This window comes from Nannobrachium achirus (assembly GCF_963921795.1).
Source record: "Nannobrachium achirus genome assembly, chromosome: 3".
Lineage (NCBI taxonomy): Eukaryota > Metazoa > Chordata > Actinopteri > Myctophiformes > Myctophidae > Nannobrachium > Nannobrachium achirus.
This window is the reverse complement of record NC_137812.1, coordinates 2272253-2292983: the sequence shown is the minus strand read 5'-3', so window position 1 is coordinate 2292983 and position 20731 is coordinate 2272253. Positions and strand designations below refer to the sequence as shown.

General features: G+C 42.4%; 1 protein-coding gene across 3 annotated transcripts in view; it reads left to right on the top strand.

Moving 5' to 3' along the window:
- The window catches only part of LOC308281045 (salivary plasminogen activator gamma-like), a 47790-nt gene extending 32799 nt beyond the window's left edge, over positions 1 to 14991 (top strand). Inside the window, exons 7-12 of one of the 3 annotated variants that reach the window (XM_080721110.1) lie at positions 63 to 371; positions 535 to 730; positions 3350 to 3513; positions 11787 to 11918; positions 12348 to 12496; positions 13025 to 14987. In XM_080721110.1, the coding sequence (XP_080577236.1) occupies positions 63 to 371; positions 535 to 730; positions 3350 to 3513; positions 11787 to 11918; positions 12348 to 12496; positions 13025 to 13228 (1154 nt within the window). In that variant the 3' untranslated portion in view covers positions 13229 to 14987. Of the gene's footprint in view, positions 1 to 62; positions 372 to 534; positions 731 to 3349; positions 3514 to 11786; positions 11919 to 12347; positions 12497 to 13024 lie in introns of all 3 variants that reach the window. The other 2 variants (XM_080721109.1, XM_080721111.1) reach the window with 2 other exon arrangements.
- The last annotated feature ends 5740 nt before the right edge of the window (positions 14992 to 20731 follow it).

The window sequence follows — 20731 nt, the reverse complement described above, 5'->3', positions numbered from 1 at the left end:
AAGTTTTATTCAAATCAAAGTAATATCACATTTACAGTTTATTCTATTGTGTGTGTGTACAGAGTCTGTTGGTGTCAGGTTGGTGGGAGGAATCAGTAGGTGTACTGGTACACTGGAGGTGAAATACCAGGGAGAGTGGAGACCAGCGGCTGATTTTACATCTGACTTGAACCTGAAGTCATCATCTGTAGTGTGTAGGCAGCTGAACTGTGGCTCTGCTGCTCACACAAAATGGATTTCTGGTTCTGCACGTGAACCTATATGGATGATTCCATCTTCCTGTAATGGATCTGAGACGTCACTGAGGGAGTGTGGAACCCGAGACATAAAGGACTTTACCTCTGGGGACAGACTGGAGGTGATCTGTTCAGGTAACAAACAATGACTTCAACATTGACACAAATTTATAGTCTCTTTTTTAATCTACCTATGTGTCTGTCGGTCTGTCTGTCTGCCTGCCTGTCTGTCGGTGTATAGTTTGAGAAAAGTACAAACTTTTAATAAAATTCATGTTCCATTCTCCATGTTGTCCAGCCCTGTTCTCCCAGTGTGGCAGAGCTGAGCCTGGGGCTGCCAGCAGGATCTTGGGAGGCGGAGGGTCTGTTGCTGGGACTCATCCATGGCAGGTGTCTCTGCAAGGCAGAACCAAAGGTTCATCTGAGGACTTCAAACATTCCTGTGGAGGCGTCCTCATTGCATCCTGCTGGGTCCTCACTGCTGCACACTGCATGTAAGCTGCTCTGTATTCATATGTTACTGCTGCTCACTGCATGTAAGCTGCTCTGTATTCATATCGTCGTTGTCGGGTGGAAACCTTGTATCTTCAAGTTTCACATTTGTACGTTCTTTCGCAAAGTAAAGCCCTGCTTCATCATACAAGGCCGTCACACAAAAGTAGTGAAAACAGCAGATCTACAAGCACACAACGCCTCGGATCGGCTGTTTCATTAGTTTAAATCATTTGTAAAATGATAAATGCAAAACGGTTTTGGACATATAAGGTTTTCATCAGACAACGACGATATGCTACTGCTGCTCACTGTAAGCTGCTCTGTAATCATATCTTATATGACTGCTGCTCACTGCATGTAAGCTGCTCTGTAATCATATCTTATGGTCATGTGTAGGGATGGTTATCCGGTTCCGGTTCTGCTTATTGGTTCCGGTTCCCAATAACAAAATAGTTCAAACAAGATGATCATGTCACGAATGAACAGAAGGAACCTCCTGTAAATGAACATGAGGTTAGAGTAAATCTAGTATAGCCCACTCACCAAGGGTACTTGGGTACCTATGTTTATCTGATTTGAAAGAAGATTGACTTAAAATGTTCTTTAACGTAATTGTACAAAATCCAGACCTAGGTGGGAGGGGCTCTGGACTGGTGGGAGGGGTATTGACTAATTCCTCCACACCTGAGTGCAAATGTGATTTGCGCCTGGTTGCCATTAAAGATGCAGTGCCATGATTTTCCCCCCTCTAAACATGATTATCAGGTATTATGATTATACTAGGAGGAAGATTTTTTTTTCCAAAAAAGTGTACAGAAAGAGTTAAAATTATGTTTGTATGTGGCCACACACACCAGTTCATTGGTATGCGTGGTTGTCATGGTGGGTGGTGACCCAGCTGAAGTTAGCCACACCCACGTATGTTGGGTGAATGGTAATTAGGGGAGGGGATGATTCTGTGATCTCATAAGTATGTGTGTTTTTGGACCGGCACATTTGACCCCACAAGGTGGCAGCCTAACAGCTAAAGCCCAAATAGAAAGGCAATACATAATTACTCATAACAACCACACCATGGGGTCTAATGAAGTACTGTCAACCTCCAAGACACATGAAAACCAGAAAAAGTACAAAACTATGGCACCGCCTCTTTAAAAGGCAGCCACAGTAGTGTTTGTGTTCTAGGGATGTGAAAAAAAATCGGAAATCGACGCGTCGATCGACTCACGCTCACCGCGACTCAAAAAGTACGAGTCGAAAAGTCGAAAAATATATATATTTTTTTATTTTTCAAAAGTTTTTCCCCCAAAAAAGGTTTTAATCGTTCAAAAACGTTATAAGCGTTAATGTTTTCCATATGTGAGAGGACTGTGTGTGTGTGTGTGTGTGTGTGTGTGTGTGTGTGTGTGTGTGTGTGTGTGTGTGTGTGTGTGTGTGTGTCTGTGTCGGAGACGAGTGCATGCCTGCATGTGTTGTGCATTCGCATGCATGCGGCGCTAGTCAGGTCCGCGGACTACTGGTTGAGAAACACTGCTGGACCGGGGCACCGGGCTGATGTGCGCGTCATAGCAGTGCGCGCTGACTTGTGACTGTATCAACTCTATGGACTGGATGCTTTTGTTTACCTCCTGCCTCTGCATGCACGCTTGACACGAAAGCTCGCTTGTTAATGGCAGCGTCGCCGTTGTGTGCGATGATCACAAACCACATTACTCGTCGTTAACGTTAATGCGACACACCGGGGATATATGAGAGCGAGCGGTCAGCGCTCCCGCACGTTCCATGGACTTATTGTCACTCCGCTTCTAGTCTCTAGAGAACAGACTCCATGCTAACAAGGAAGAGCAATTATGTATTATCATTATTATTAGGGCTTTGATGCAAGTTCTGATGGGTGCAGCATACGTTGTGTTGTTTAAAGTAATGCGCCGTTGTGCTGCTCTCCTCTCAGCTGCTGCTTAGCGAAAAAAAAAAGTGAAAAAAGTCGATCGACGCGTCAATTTTCGGCCGCGACGCGTCGATTCGCCAATAATGCGTCGATTAACATCCCTAATGTGTTCCAGTTCCTATTAGCTTATTTTGTTTAAGTTCCGCTGTTTCATTTCCCACTATTCTCACTCTACATACTCCCCCTAGGCTCCATCATCCGTAATCATGGTATTTCCACCTACGCAGACGATACACAGTTGTACATCCCACTAAAACCCGACAGAACTCACTCCCTGAAACCTCTACTTGATTGTCTTTCTGAAATAAAATCCTGGATGTCCACAAATTTCCTTAAGTTAAATGACGACAAAACAGAAATTGCACTCTTCTGCCCCCCAGATAAAACCGCTGAGATCTCCACCTCCCTTGCATCCTTATCCCCCTTCGTTAAAACACATATAAAAAACCTTGTTGTAGTATTTGATCCATCCCTGATATTTGACAAACAAATAAATTCTGTGGTAAAGGGTAGCTTCTATCAAATCAGGCAAATAGCACAAATAAAGTATTTTCTTTCAGCCCACGACCTAGAGAAAGTAATCCATGCCCTATAACTATACAGTACCCTACAGTATAATAATAAGGGTAATAATAATAATAATAATAATAATAATAATAATAATGTTCAGTAACAGCTCCATGGAGATGCAGGTGGTCTTGGGGGGAGTTTACCTGAAGAAGACGATAGAAGAGTCTGTCCAGGTCATCCCTGTGGTGAGAGCCATCCTTCACCCTGATTACCGAGTAACAAAGACGCCTGATGGGCGGCTCATCGCTCTTCATAATGATGTTGGTGAGTGAATTTGTGTACATAAAACTCAAACAATTGTGTTCAATATTGTCTCGAGCAGTGAGGTAACCTATTGAAGAATGTGGTTCAATATACCAGTAAGACACCCTAAGGGAGAGAAGGGTGCGCGCACATGGGCGTGTGCACGCATCCGCCTGGGTGACAGCAGACTGCTGGGTGAGCGCTGGTGCTTTGGCATGGGATCAACTTTGACCAACAAAATGCACAGACCTGGTTGGTTGTTTAAGTTGGACAAAATGTGAACAAAATGTGTCCATATTTTCCCAAATAGAGATTACTGACGTCTGACATCATGGATGTTTGACCTCATACTGTAGACCACATGAGACTGACACAATATGGCCATATATGGGCATTCCCAGACTTGGGCTATGTCCATATATAGGCATTCCCAGTCAGATATGGGCAGCCCATATCTGGGAAGCCCATAATGGGCTTACAATTGATGACATCAGGGATCTCCATATATGGGTATAAAAGGGATTCTATTAGTGTGGTTGCCCTAATAGGGCATCATCTGGGAGTGCCCATAATACGCCAATATTAAAGGAGCTATATTCAACTTTTTCATTGTACGTAAACTTTGTTTACATCCTAGTCTATAGACTAGAATGTAAACAAAGTGTCGGTCTGACAATGGACAAAATTATTATTTAATCATTATTTTACACTTTTTTTTATTTTAGCATCCGTTTTTCAAGAAAAAGTTGACTATAGCTCCTTTAAGTCCATATATGGACTTAATAAGGGAATCATAGAAACAGAGCCCACAGGTGGATGCTGGGGTGGAGGTGGGAGCAGAGTAGAGTACAAAGCAGCAGCAGCAGCAGCAAGATGAATGAGCTGTGAGCAGGGAGTTATGAGTCCAGCAGTCATTATTCAAAAATGCGCAATTTAGTGTTTGAAGTTGTGATAAATCAAAATAATAAATTTTTCAATAAACATTTTTACAATCACATGAACTGTAATGATTTCATTTGATTAAAAACAATTATGCATTAGTATATCTGACTAACTGACGTGTGTGTTAGTCAGATATACCGTATTGGCCCGAATACAAGACGACTCTGATTATAAGACGACCCCTATTTTTCAAATATCATTTTGGGAAAAAAATATATATCGAAGACGATATATATTCTTTTTATTGTAAAATTATTATAGAAAAGCTCATACAGAGATAACATTCTGCCATATTGTATTGCATTAACCATCAAAGTCAAGTATTCTATTCAAGAACAACATTCATTTAGACTGTAAACATCAGCTCCTCATATGTCAGAATAAACTATAGTCCATTACTCACAGAGGTCTTCTGCCTCGCTGGGGGATAAAAAAAAACTCTACATTTCCCATCAAGCATTTCCTCATTTAGATTGGTGTCTCTGTGCTCCATTCTCTGCACTGTTCAGACCTCTATAGACGATTGTAAACTTGATTGATTGATTGAAGGCTTTATTAGAAGTTTGCATAGGAAAATGTACAGATTCATGACGGTACAGTTCACTGGTACAAGGTCTACTAAAAGGAGATCCATGAAAAGACTAAGCTTATTTCAACAGGAAACCATTAAAGTATCTCATATAACATTGAATGACAGACAAATAGAACACAGTACTATGCAGTAGATATGTAAAGAAAAAAAGAAAACAGTAGGTCTATACAATCAGTAAGTACAGTATATACAATATATACAAGGAAGGGGCAGGTAACAGTAAGTCTAAACAATCAGTATGTACAGTATATACAAGGAAGGGGCAGGGAGGGTAGGGTTGGGCTTACCAGTTGTGAACGGCTGCTGCCTGTAAGTGGTTTTTTAGGGCAATTTTAAAGGATGCTAGTGATCCACACTCCTTTATGGCCTTCGGTAAGGCATTCCACATTTTTGTGGTGTAGCAGAAGAACGAGTTCGACCCTTTCTTTGAGTTGACTCTGGGTTGAACGTGATCTGTGGCACTGCCTCTGGTGTTGTAATTATGGACATCCTTAACGTTTTTAAAGTATTTTGACAGGTACTTGGGTATCATAGTGGTGTAGTGTATCTTGTACACCAGGCCCATTGCAAGTTGCTGTACTCTGTCATCTACTCTGAGCCACCCCACTCTTAACTGGTGAGTAGCGGTGAGGTGAGTCTGATTGGGAAGGTTAAGCAGGACCCTAATTAGTTTATTTTGGGCTGTTTGGAGTTTAGTTTTTAGGGCTTGTGGGGCGTCACGATACCATACGTGGACTCCATAGTCAAAGAGGGGCTGGATTATTGCACCAGCTATGGTCTTCAGTGTGTTGAAGTTGACCATTGGGGCGATCCTCTGTAGGAAACGAGTTCGTTGGTTGATTTTTTGTATTACTTTTGAAGTCATCTTTTCGCTGGAAAGATTAGCTTCAAGGATACATCCTAAGTAGGAGATTTCGTTTTTTCGTGTTATGACCTTGTCACCCACTTTGATTGTGAAGTTCTCTACCTTTTTGAGGTTATGATTTGATCCAAAGAGGATGGACTCGGTTTTGCCCAGGTGAATTGATAATTTGTTGTCGTTAAGCCATGTGCAGATCTTACTCAGTTCAGAGTTAAGTGTCTTTTCAACCTGCAAGTGGTCCTTGCCCGAGACTAGGAGAGCCGAGTCATCCGCGAACAGGAACAGGTTGCAGTCGCAAGCAGATGCCATGTCGTTCACGTATATTAGGAACAACAGAGGTCCCAGTATGCTACCTTGGGGAACTCCACAGCTTACTGGGAGGGGGGGGGACAGGGTACCGTTAATCTCCACCACCTGTTCCCTCCCCACCAGGTAAGATTGCATCCAGCTCACTGCTGCGCTGTCAAGACCGATGGCTTTTAGTTTCTCAATCAGAATAGCATGATCCACGGTGTCAAATGCCTTCTGGAGGTCCATCATGACCATGCCACTATACTTGCCCTGATCCGCTTCGCGTTTGATTTGGTCAGTCAAATAGAGAAGGCATGTGTCAGTGGAATGGGATTTTCTGAATCCAGATTGGAACTCGTAAATCAGATTATTCTCATCGAGATATCTTGCAATCTGTTCGTAGACTATTTTCTCCATGACTTTGGATATGGAGCTAAGAATGGAAACGGGGCGGTAGTTTCCAGGGTCTAGTTTGCTACCTTTTTTATGCAGGGGGGTTACTTTTGCTAGTTTGAAGTCCTGGGGGACATGACCCTGTTCGATGGAAAGGTTAATTATGTGGGTAATGATTGGAGCAATGGTGGCGGCTGAATCTCTGAGAAATCTAGCTGGGATTTTATCAAGGCCAGTGGCCTTGTGTTGAGGTAGGGCGCTCAATTTTTTAAACACTTCATCAGTTGTCACTGTGGAAAGTTTAAAGCTGTCTTTACTGACGCCCAGTTTTTTGTAGAATGTATTAACAAATTCTTCACCATACCGCCCAGATGGGGCGACCAGTCTTTTGACCAGTGAACGGGCTGTGGTGGTAAAGGTTTTGTTAAAATGGGTAGCCACTTCACCTTTGTCAGAAATGAGAGCGGCGTCCGTTTTGATGTTTATGTTGTGGCATATGGTTTTTGATTTTAAGCCTAATTGGTTGTTAAGCAACTTCCATAGGTCTCGTGGGTTGTTTTTGTATTCATCGATTTTGTCGTCGATGTAGTTTTTTTTGGCGGATCTAACTAGGGCGGTTGTCTGGTTTCTAAGTCTCTTGCATTGAGCAGTAAGATGCTCAATGTGTTTTTTGAGGTCATGGTTGAATTTTTTCTTGAGCTTTTTGCAGCACTTTCGTTTTTCATCGTATTTTTTGTCTCTGAGTCTAGCTGATTCTGCAATATCTGAGTTATACCATGGCTCTTGGCGGGCTTTAACCCTGGTGGTATTCAAGGGGGCCACGTCGTCTAGAGCATCGGTCAATTTGGTTTTAAAACCGCACCATGCTTCCTCGACATCTGTACACTGCAGCTCTGGGGAAAAGTCTACACCCGCTAGTTTGAGATTAAAAGCCTCACTGGAGTAGTTCTTCAGGCTTCTAGCAACGACAGTTCTGTGGCCACTAGCTTTGGGTTTGTGTATTTTTCGGGTAGAGTAGATCATATAATGATCACTAAGACCGCATACAATAGCCCCGCTAGCGGTGACTTTGGACTTGTCAGTGGTTACGACGAGATCTATGAGGGTTTGAGAGTGCTCTGTCACCCTGGTGGGTACTGTGACAAGCTGAGTGAGGCTGTATTGCTTGCATAACCCATCAAAGGACTTGAACATGGGTGCGTCTTTACGCAAAATGTCCACATTCCAGTCGCCCAAAATGTGACACTCGGTACCGTCCACCTTTGCTAAGCTCTCATCAAACAGCTCAAAGAAATCATTCTGATCAGGTGGTCTATAGACAGCGCATATTAGTATGTTTTTGGCATGTTCAAAGATTACCTCAATCCATACAGTTTCAAGTGAACTGTGGTGTAAGTCTGGACGGGGGACAAAATTGACATCATTGTGTACATACATGCAAACTCCGCCTCCATACCTGTTTCTATCATTCCTGATTACAGTATAGTTGGCAATTTCAATGCTAGCATCCGTAAACGAGTCATCAAGTTTAGTTTCAGAGAAGGATAAAATCTTTGCCTTACCGTCATGAAACATTCCCTTAATTAACTCCAGTTTTTTGGGATTCAAGCTATTGATGTTCAAATGGACATGATGAAGTCCTGGTTTGGCAAAAACAACAGAGTGCATGTTCTCTGTAGTAATCGAGCCATCGTCGTAGCTGGGGGGCTCTTTGTCTACGACCGAGACAGGAAAGTTTGTCGTGGGGGGGAGGTGGTCATCATAGTCCGGTTGTAGTTGAGGCTGAAGTGGGGGAGCGGGGGTGGGGGTGGGGAGCTCAGGTTCCTGTGTCGACTGTGAGCTCAAACAGGAGGAGATCCATGCCTTTTCGACCGCACGGGGGGTCGGTGTAGCGGCGCCGACAGCTTCAAAGCCAAGATATTGCGCCAGCCACGACTGATCACGATCCCTGGGGGGTGGCGGGACCAGCGGGGGGGCATCCGGCTCGACGGACATCTCCGGCGATCCAGCGGCTGCGAGCTGGGCACCAGCATCCTCGGTGACGAGGGGGGGCGGCAGGGGGACATCCTCGGTGACGAGGGGGGGCGGCAGGGGGACATCCAGGGGGACATCCAGGTCCACGTCGGCGCTGTTGTTATCGGGCGGCGGCTCGAAAACCACGGCCGCGAGCTGGTCACAAGTAGCCTCAATGTTGGGGCTTTGCTGTAGAGAGCCGCGTGGGCAGCCATAGCACTCGTAACCAGTAGAACCCGTATCGATGTTACCACCGCTGGGGTTCTTTGTCTCCGAAAGCAGTTGTTGTTCCCTCGTGAGACGGGCGGCTTGCCGAGTGACTACGGGCCCTGGATGAACCTCAATATCACCAGAAAGAAGCAGAAAAAAGTAAATGATGGACCGCCTGTCCATTCTGCCTATCTGGGGTTTGTTCTTAGTCAGCAGCAGCGACCCAAGGACCGTCAGTTTACCGAAGCCGAGATGTTTTGGCTCCGATCCAACGTGAAGGAAAAAAAACACTGCGTGATTCCTCTCCATTCCGCACGTTGGCTCCGATCCAACGTGGAGGAAAAAAAACACTGCGTGATTCCTCTCCATTCCGCACATAATTCTCCGTATATACAATTATGAGCGTTCCACGAGTCGGCAAACCATACAAGGAACAATAGGAAAAAAAGAAGAAAAAGTATCCCTCCTTTTCATTGTCCCTGGACGGAACGAAAATGCGACTGCTCTGGCCGACTGCTCTGGCCGAATGGCCTACTTACACAGTTATAGGTTGCTTGCAAGCCTATTATATAACCTCATAACATCAGAATATCACTTTATAAAAACGTACAATATCTGCAGTTTTCAGCACCGTTGCTTTGATGTAGTAACAGTTCCACTCTTCTTTCAGTTCGCAGTTTTAGTTGCCGGAAGTGGAAACAGGATCCATGTTATTGACTACTTAGCAACGTCAGTTTCGGTTTGGATTAAACTTTACCACGCTAAAAATCACATGTGCATCCATCATTCACACCGACACTCGCAAGCACAACGCACACGCACGCGCGTCAGTAAGTTCAACGTATTTACTGTGATAGTGGCGCGGATGTGTAATGACAATGGAAAATGTCTATTTCTCGATTATTGCGACCGAAGGTCGCATTATACCCTTGTCGCTGGTCTGACCTTCTGTCCGTCCGGCTGTACAGGAAGTGATGTCAGTGAATCGTGACATCACTTCCTGTACGGGGCGGCTACACAAGACTAAGAAATACAAAAAAAAGAGAAGGATACACAAGACTAAGAAAGACAAAAAAAGAGAAGAATAAAAAAGAAAAAAAGGAGGAGGAGGATAAAGATACCAAAAGGAGAGAGAAGAAAGGGTGGATGAGGTACAATGTGCGGTATCCACCTCCGATCTGATACGGGCGGCTGGACTTAGATCACCTATATGAAAGAATGTCCATCTACCTGGAGAAAAGAAAATGTAACAAGGAGGTGGCAACGGGGCGGCCAGATAAAGTTATTAGGCCTGGATCCGACTTTAAGTCGACGCACAGGATTCCAGAAGTGTAGGGCTTATTCGCTCTTGTATCAAACCGGTACTCGAAACGTTCTTAGAATTTTACATATTTTCTAAAGTAAATATGGGGGCGGCTGTGTTAAGAACGTTTCGTTGTCAAGCTCAACGTTGGGCATTTGGACCTATACATAGAGCGAACTTGTTTGGCCTAAACATGGAGATGTGGAGAACACTATATATGGAGATAGTCCAGTCCATCATGTCATATGGGACTACCGTCATAGACAGTAGCCATTGTTTGGCCGGAGTCAATGGCAACCAGGCATGGACGGCATACGTGTCAGACTGATGTCATCAAGATGACATCAGATAAACTTATATAAACAGGCTTCCTATCCAGATCGGTGGCAGACTCCAGCGACTCCTGGAAGAAGCACTAATTTAAGCATAGCACTAATTAATCTAAGTCCAGCACTCTCGACAGACCCTAGTATAGAAATATACCCAAAGGGTTAGATCGGGCTAAGTATTGGAAGAGTCCCATCAGACATCCGTCAGAGGTTCTGCCGGTTAGAAACAAGCCTGTGTCAGAGCTCGGCCTTGTCATCAATTCCAGGTCGAAAATGAGAATGTTATGGTACCATATATGGCCCATATATGGAGATCCACAGGCATCAAACCAAGGCCCTAACTCACCAAGGCCCTGCTTGGCATTATTAATTAATGTATGTTTTTTATGCCCATCTCCATGTATGGGCATAACATTTATTGTATGTATATGGATACATATTATTATTAATAAAGGATAAAATAAATAGTCCATATGGTCATTCCCAGAAAAAGAAAAAAAAAACCTTTATGCCCATACATGGAGATTTCTGATGTCATAAATCCCAGGCCGAAAATGAGAATGTTAGGGTACCCCCTTATGCCCATATATGGAGATCCACAGGCATCAAACCAAGGCCCTAACTCACCAAGGCCCTGCTTGGCATTACTTACGTACGTTTTATGCCCATATATGGAGATTCCTATATTGTCAATATTAACTCATCCAGAGCCCAGGACATTAACGGATTAGGGGGTCCAGAGTGCCCCCTCCCGGCCCCATTAACGGCCATTGTCTTATTTTGAAGGCCAGAAGTCTAGACCGGAAGTACTTCCGGTCTGACGTCATCGGATCCTGCGACGGAACCGATCATTGTTTACGTGGTGCCATGCTGGATTGCATAGGAGCGTTTATACATGTGTTTTATAAGCGAGCATCTGCCTCCATCTTCGCTTCTAAAGTGTTGTTTTGAGATAATGGACATTAAAGATGAGATCGGCCGTCCACCTCAATGTTATGGGATGACTATTGTGTGCTCGTGGAGCCGTGATGATGACAAATCAGCGCGGATTTCGTCTCCGGAGCGTCGGCCATTGTACTAGGTATTTTTACTCGCCGTTACAGTAATATATTACTTTTCGCGCGACATCGCGCATTCGGCACTATACGTACTCTAGTACTTATTGCGTGACATCACGCGAAAGGCACTAGATGAGTTAAGGACATTATTAAGAATATAGCATGTCACCCTGAGGTCGCAAGTCACCCTGAGGTGTCTTACTAGTAATACAACCCCATATTTTGAGGATATGTTTTCTAGAATAAAATGTTGTCCTATATTCGGGCCAACACGGTACTAATGCATCATTCTGTGTGACAGCTTTACTTCAGTTGAACATCACCTACAGTCCTCTCTGTGCCATGGAAAGCCGCTATGTTAAAACTGCCTGTCTGCCAAACCAGCTCTTCCCTGATGACATGGAGTGTGTGATCACAGGATGGGGCGTCACTGGTATGAATCTATCTACACATTACCACTGATGTGAATCAACCTCATACCAGAGACAGTTTAACTTGTAGATAGATAGATACCTTTATCATCCAACAAGGGAAAATCAGTTGCCCAGAGGCAGTAAGTAGTGAAATGTATTTAATTGAATTCCTCAACCCCCGAAAATACACTTTGACACCAATATTTCTATATAGCTCCAACAGAAGCAAAGATATGGGGTCTGGTGTATTAGTGGTTATTCTCGGCGGGCATAATAAAAAAACAAAACAAAACAACAATGAAGGGTGACTTGTCTCTTAAGATATACAGTATATTTTCCTATGGCCCTAAGGTACTTCCATAACAAAGGGGCAGTTTGCATCATGACTTGAAGTCAAATGTTGCTTACCGACTCCACTATTTCTGTCTGTGTGTGTTTGTGCCCCTCAGGGAACAAGAAGCGTTCCAACAGGCTGTTGGAAGCCAGGGTTCCTTTGATCTCCAAGCAGAGCTGCATGGCTCCTCATGTCTATGGAGACAGGCTGGACGACACCATGATCTGTGCAGGACGCATGGAGGGAGGAGTGGACACCTGCCAAGTATGTGTGCGTGTGTGCATGTACACTCCGTGGGCAGGGCTGAAGTACAAATAACATCTATATAATAACTGTATTAAACTGGTTGTATAAAGTCTTTATAATAACTGTATTAAACTGGTTGTATAAAGTCTTTATAATGACTCTGTATTAAACTGGTTGTATAAAGTCTTTAGAATAACTGTATTAAACTGGTTGTATAAAGTCTTTATAATAACTGTATTACACTAGTTGTATAAAGTCTATATAATAACTGTATTAAACTAGTTGTATAAAGTCTATATAATAACTGTATTAAACTGGTTGTATAAAGTCTATATAATAACTGTATTAAACTGGTTGTATAAAGTCTATATAATAACTGTATTAAACTGGTTGTATAAAGTCTATATAATAACTGTATTAAACTGGTTGTATAAAGTCTATATAATAACTGTATTAAACTGGTTGTATAAAGTCTATATAATAACTGTATTAAACTGGTTGTATAAAGTCTATATAATAACTGTATTAAACTGGTTGTCTCTCCAGGGTGATTCAGGCGGTCCTCTGGTGTGTAAACAGGATGGGGTTCATTACATCGCTGGTGTGGTGAGCTGGGGGGAAGGATGTGCTGAGAGGAACAAGCCTGGTGTCTACGCCAATGTCCACAGATATGTGACCTGGATTAATCAGACAATGTCTAATGATCACATTGCTATCTCTGAGGATTATGATTACTCTTATGATGATTAAATCATCTCCATTCTGTGAAGGTTTAAGACAAGCAGAAATGACAACATACACACAGTTAGTCATACAGGATTACCTGATGAAGGTCTAACAGACCTAGACGTGCTTATATTCCCATTATTATGTTTTTCTTGCATTTGCAATATAATTCTAGAGATATTAAGTTGATGACAATACATGATACAATGTTACTTGTTAGATTAAGTTGATCATAATATATGATACAATGTAAGAGCTTAAAGGTTCTACATCATGCATTTAAAAAATATTTACACGGTATAACATTGTTTGTGTCCCAAAAATGTTTTTCAAAAGATTCTGAGACCTGCTTACATACATCTGCCCATAAACTGAGAAAGACACAAATAGGGCTTTGTGAGGATAGAACATGCTATTGGGACAAAAGAAAACAGTACAATACATGATACAATGTTACTAGAAAGATTAAGTTGAGGATAATACATGATACCATGTTAGAGCTTAAATTGATAATACATGTTACAATGTTACTAGAGATATGAAGTTAATATTAACACAACAGTGTAATGGTCATTGTTTTATCGACGGTACACTATTTTAATAAAAATCTGTCCGCGACCCACAAGTGGGTCCCGACCCACGGTTTGGCAAACAGTGGTGTAGCCTATGTGAGGAGTCAGGATGCATTTGCACTCTCACTTGTAAACCTGCTATGCAAAGTAGCCATTTGAGTAGTTGGGTCGTGAATCACGTTCTAGAGTGAACACATCATGCACTGAGTTCTTCCTTACTTACTTCACAGGTGTTACCAAAGATACTAATGAATGCTCTGTTACATTTAGTGTAGCACACTATGGTTCCCAAACTTTGATTTCAAGGACCCTAATAACTCTGAGAGTGTTCGAATGGAACCAAAGTGTAACAGCGCAGTAAGTGTAACCAGTGTAATAGTGTAATAGCATAATAAGTGTAAAAGTGTAATAGCGCAATATGTGTAATAGTATAGTAAAGTGTAAAGGTTTTCCTCCCCCACCTCATAGCTGACATATTATGCATTCATATCAAATTTGACCCGCTAAAACCAAAAGTGTCAGCCGGTTTTGTTTCTAATACATGCATTTATGTCAAATATGTAAATCTTTCCCGCTAGGCTAAGATACAGTGTGTCACGAGGAAAACTGTTTCCATCAGGACAGATGAAAAATAACTTTCATACTTGACGTTTAACCACTTAAACCCCAGCATCTCTATTCTGGGGGGAACATTTACCAAAATATAGCCAATCTACAAGCTCACAACGTAGCTTGTAAGTAATGTAGATCTACTATTTTTGGTGAGGAGAGTTACTGTAGGCGGATCTACGCACAAGATGTGATGATTTTCATAGTTAACTGCGACCTACGGCCGCAAAAAGGAGATCCTATAAGCTTTCTGGCTTATTTACACAGGAACCACTTTATGTATCTCATGTAACATTGGAAAACAGCATTCAAAAAGAAGAAAAAAAAGGAAAAGAAAACAAAAACAAAAGGAAGATATTTACAGTGGGAAAGGGGAGGAAAGTATGGGCTCAGTCGTTTGTGGAGCTGCCTCTGGTGTTGTAATTGTGGACATCCTTGACATTTAGGAAGTATTTTGTCAGGTACATGGGTATCTTGGTGGTGTGGTGTATCTTGTACACCAGGCCCAGGCCCCATAATAAAGGCAAGATCAATTCTGAAGAAATTCTAAAAATGCTGATGACAACACTTGCAGTTTCATTCTGACATACATAGATACTGTGGATGCAATTTCAGTTCCTTTTTTCCTTTTTCTCAGTTCATTAATGCCTGGAAATGTCAAATGATTTGTGGTTTTCACGACTGCTGAACAATTATGAAGAATTTCTCCCATGGTACGCAATACGCATGACAGGCTGTACAATATACTGTACACTACAGTACATTGAACAATTACAATATTTTTAGATATCTGTCAAAAGAAAAAGAAAAATAGAGCTTATTTCCATTGGTCCTGCCATGTGTTTCAGGGGTGTAGGGTGGTGGGTAGCAGAGACAATAATAAAAACGTTCATACAATATTACTGGTTGAGATTTCAGCCATCACTGTGCAGTCGATAGGTAGCCTACAGTACATTTTCAATTCCACGCAGGCACGCACGCAGGCACGCACGCACGCACGCACGCACGCACGCGCGCACGCGCACACGCGCGCACGCACGCACGCACGCACACACACACACACACACACACATACACATAACCAGTAAGACTCCCTAATCGGGAGATAAGCGACCGTTGGTCGCTTATCTCCTGTCACACTGCTGACATCAGTATGACATCACACCGTACACAAATGACCCTTATATAAGACCGGCATTATCTACCGACAGATTAGTAACAAGATGTCAAAATCATTGAAGGTTTACCCTACTAACCAACTGTTTACCATAGCAACCATGTTTTTTACCTTAGCAACCAACTGTTTACCCTAGCAACCAACTGTTTACCACAGCAACCATGTTTTTTTACCCTAGCAACCAACTGTTTACCCTAGCAACCAATTGTTTACCATAGCAACCATGTTTTCTTACCCTAGCAACCAACTGTTTACCCTAGCAACCAACTGTTTACCATAGCAACCATTTATTTATGCCCATATATCTGATGACATTGGGACAATGATCTCCATATATGGGCATAAAACTTATGTTAATTAGTAAAGCCTGGGGATCTCCATATATGGGCATGAGGGGTACCCTAAAAGGGCATCATCTGGGAATAGCAAATATAGTTATCCTAGAAAGTGAAAATCTTACATCAAAGGCCATAACTACCTACCTACCACCATACTGCATTCCTCATTAAACTACCTACCAGTAAGATGCCTAAGGGAGAAAAGCAAAGGGTGAGGTTGCACCATTTCTTGGTCTTCTGGCCAGTGATGTATATCGGACCATTTAACCATATATGGAGACATCTGGTACCCATACATATTCACAGATATGGGCTTAATATTGATGACAAAAGGGATCTCCATATATGGGCGTAAAAGGGATTTGGTTCCCCTGGCATCACAGGGATCTCCATATATGGGCATAAAATGGATTTGGTTACCCTGGCAACACGGGGATCTCCATATCTCCATATATGGGCATAAAAGGGATTTGGTTCCCCTGGCATCACAGGGATCTCCATATATGGGCATAAAAGGGATTTGGCTCCCCTGACATTACAGTGATGTCAGTGGCTGGTTCTACAGAGGGGATCTCCATTTATGGGCATAAAAGGGAATGTATGTATGATGATGTCAGATATCATAGACGTCATAGGACTTTCACATAACGAATAACTGAGTAAGCATGTAAACCCGTAAAATCTATATTTGGGCATGGCTGATTTATGACCTCATCATGATGACACGAGCAAACACAGCTGAATTGTATAAATGATCAGTGCAGAAACCAACAGAAGTATTTGACCAAGACTCTTGATCTTCAAGAACCCTGAGAACCTGTATTGTTTGGTATTTTACCATTTTTGGTGTTTGAAATGTTGAACTGGACTTTACATCGTGAAAGTGGATTCAATATATTGAGACAAGATGTGAAAATCGTTGAAGGTTGAATCTCCAGATATGGAGATAACCAACACATCCCTCCATATATGGAGATAACCGACGAATCTCACTAAGTCTGACCTCACAAGCCCCATATTTGGACACGAACAACATATAACTCCATATATAGAGACATAGCTGCTGACATCAGTATGACATCACACTGCTGACATCAGTATGACATCACACCGTACACAAATGACCCTTATATAAGACCGGCATTATCTACCGACAGATTAGATGCAAGCAGGATCTCGACTCTGACACAACTCATCGGCTCATAAGCTGGTTCTCCCTCCATATATGGAGATAACCGACGAATCTCACTAAGTCTGACCTCACAAGCCCCATATTTGGACACGAACAACATATAACTCCATATATAGAGACATAGCTGCTGACATCAGTATGACATCACACTGCTGACATCAGTATGACATCACACCGTACACAAATGATGTCATACTGATGCGGAGATATGAGCAGGGCAAAGGTGTGACGTGTGACGTGTGACCGACCGACCGACCGACCGACGGACGGCCGGTGGAGGTTTTGATACTAAACTGCGACCTGACGGTCGCAATAAATTAACGTCCCATTCTGCATGGACATTGTATGCCTTTTGTCTCATACCGTCTCTTTCCAAAACACATTCTCAATTCCGCTGGTCTCCTCTTTCTTCTACTGGTCTCCCACTTCAAATTGTGTTCCGGCATAGTTAGGTTTATCTGTTGTAATTGACAGTTCATTGTGTTGGAAAAGCAATGGCAGGAAATATACATATTGATTTAGATTTTCTTTTTAAACTGATAGACAACACACTCCCTATTTGCTTTTTGTGTCTTACCCCGTGTGCATGGCATTTAAAGTGGATTTTTAATATGTGCAGATACAAAGAAAGAAAGGGAATGCAATGTGTGGCTCAATTCCCCCCAAATTGTCAATAGTCAAAGTTGACATGTTTGAGAGAGAGAGAGAGTGAGAGAGAGAGAGAGAGAGAGAGAGAGAGAGAGAGAGAGAGAGAGAGAGAGAGAGACACGTACTGAATTTCTGAATTTGCATTTGCTATTAGGACTATAATAAAGTTTGGGTTCATGAAAAAAAAAATAACACCAAAAGTGTCAGCTGGTTTCTAACACAATGAAAGGGTAAATGATTACTTTACAGTACCTTGCATTTATGTCAAATATGTTAATCTTTCCCCCAGGGTGCTGAAAAAGATTGCAGTACAGTGCAACTCAAGTGTGTGATTTGTGGAGCTGCCTCTGGTGTTGTAATTTCGCACATCCTTGACATTTTAGTATACACAGGTATCTTGGTGGTGTAGTGTATTTGTACACAAGGCCCATTGCAAGATGCTGTACTCTGTCAGCTACCGTGAACCACCCCGACGCTTATATGGTGATAAGCGGTGAGGTGGGCCCGAGAAAGAAGGCCATGCTGGACCCTGCTCAGTTTGTTTTGGGCTGTTTGGAGCTTCAACAGTACAAGTGATATTGATAAATTCCAAATATTATCAAAGTATTCTGAAGCACCCCTGGACTTGCGTCACTGCACCCACTTTGAGAACCCCAGAATTAGACAACAGTTTTATATCTTACAATAAATGCGAGAAATCTCTGTGAGAATGTACGTATGTATGTGTTCCACGTATCTCGAGAACCGACGTTTAACCACTTAAACCCCAGGCTTCCCTATTCTGGGGGGAACATTCACCAAAATATAGGCGATCTAGATCTGCTATTTTTGGTGAAGAGAGTTACTGTAGGCTGATCTACGGACAATATGTGATGGTGGTTCCACTTTATGTATCTCATGTAACATTGGAAAACAGCATTCAAAAAGAAGAATAAAAGGAAAAGAAAAGAAAAACAAAAGGAAGATATTTACAGTGGGAAAGGGGAGGAAAGTATGGGCTCAGTCGTTTGTGGAGCTGCCTCTGGTGTTGTAATTGTGGACATCCTTGACATTTAGGAAGTATTTTGTTAGGTACATGTATCTTGGTGGTGTAGTGCAGGGGTTTTCAAAGTGGGTAACGGGGCACCCTGGGGTGCCGTGACGGCAGTCCAGGGGTGCCGCAAGATAATTTGATAATATTTGGAATTCATTTGGACAATTAAAAATAACTATTTAGGATAATTTTAAACTTGAATTTTAAATCTTCAGTCAGTTCTAACCAAAATAGCCTTCATCTCAATGTTTTCCTTGCTAAAACTTGCCATAAATATAAGGTGCCAGATGTGAAAAGGCACCCCTACATTCATTAAGATAATGCCTCGGATGAAAAAAGTATTTGTAGGGGTGCCCTGAGCCATAAAAGTTTGGGAACCCCTGGTGTAGTGTATCTTGTACACCAGGCCCAGGCCCCATAATAAAGGCAAGATCAATTCTGAAGAAATTCTAAAAATGCTGATGACAACACTTGCAGTTTCATACTGACATACATAGATACTGTGGATGCAATTTCAGTTCCTTTTTTCCGTTCTTTTTCTCAGTTCATTAATGCCTGGAAATGTCTTGTCAAATGATTTGTGGTTTTTACGACTGCTGATAAACAATTATGAAGAATTTCTCCCATGGTACGCAATACGCATGACAGGCCATAAATGGACACAGGTAAACAGATGGTCAAAACGGGTCCTATGACGACAGGTTTAATGGGGCCGTTCGTCCCACCGGCCTCAAATTCGGCACACGCGTTCCCCGCCGCAGCGGGGAGTGCAGTGCCCGGCCTCGACCCGACCGATAAGCGGTTTTCCGGAACCGGCACGAAAGGTTCGGATCTCCGTATGCAGAGCTGATGTCTGAGATCAGGGTTTTCCTGAACCGCACTGTGTCTGCAACATAGTCTGACATAGTCTGAGGCACAGCCAGTTACAGAGATCTCCATAATGGGCATAAAGGGACACAGACAGACAGATCAGAGATATCCATACACAGGCATAAAAGAGACACAGACAGACAGATACAGAGATCCATATGGGCATAAAATGGACGCAGACAGACAGATACAGATATCTCCATATATGGGCATAATTGGACACAGGCAAACAGATGGTCAAAACGAGTCCAATGAAAACAGTTTTAATGGGACCGTTCGTCCCACCGGCCTAATAATAAAGGCAAGATCAATTCTGAAGAAATTCTAAAAATGCTGATGACAACACTTGCAGTTTCATACTGACATACATAGATACTGTGGTTGCAATTTCAGTTCCTTTTTTCCGTTCTTTTTCTCAGTTCATTAATGCCTGGAAATGTCTTGTCAAATGATTTGTGGTTTTCACGACTGCTGATGAACAATTATGAAGAATTTCTCCCATGGTAAGCAATACACATGACAGGCTGTCTTAAATTCACCAGACGGCTTTCTGAAAACAGACTGTCATGGTTGGTTGATTGACGTTTTATTGACAATTACAAAACTGTACAATACATGAACAAATAGGCCTACAGTATTTTTAGATATCTGTCAAAAGGATAAAAAAATATTAACAAATACAAATTGAGAGCTTATTTCTATTGGTCCTGCCATGTGTTTCAGGGGTGTAGGGTGGTGGGTAGCAGAGACAATAATAAAAACGTTCATGCAATATTAATGGTTGAGATTTCAGCCATCGCTGTGCAGTCGATAGGTAGCCTACAGTACATTTTCAATTACACACACACACACACACACACACACACACACGCACACACACACGCACACGCACACGCACGCGCACACACGCGCGCACGTACACACACAAATAGTCCATGGGCCATACGAGTTGTTGGTATCAAAAAGGTGGCAAAGGTTACCATGCATTTTATAAAAGCTCTATATCTGTAGATTATATTTTGGTATGATAACCCTTTCTTAGACACAGCTAAATTGGTGTTATCAGCCGCTAGAGTTGGTGTCCCATT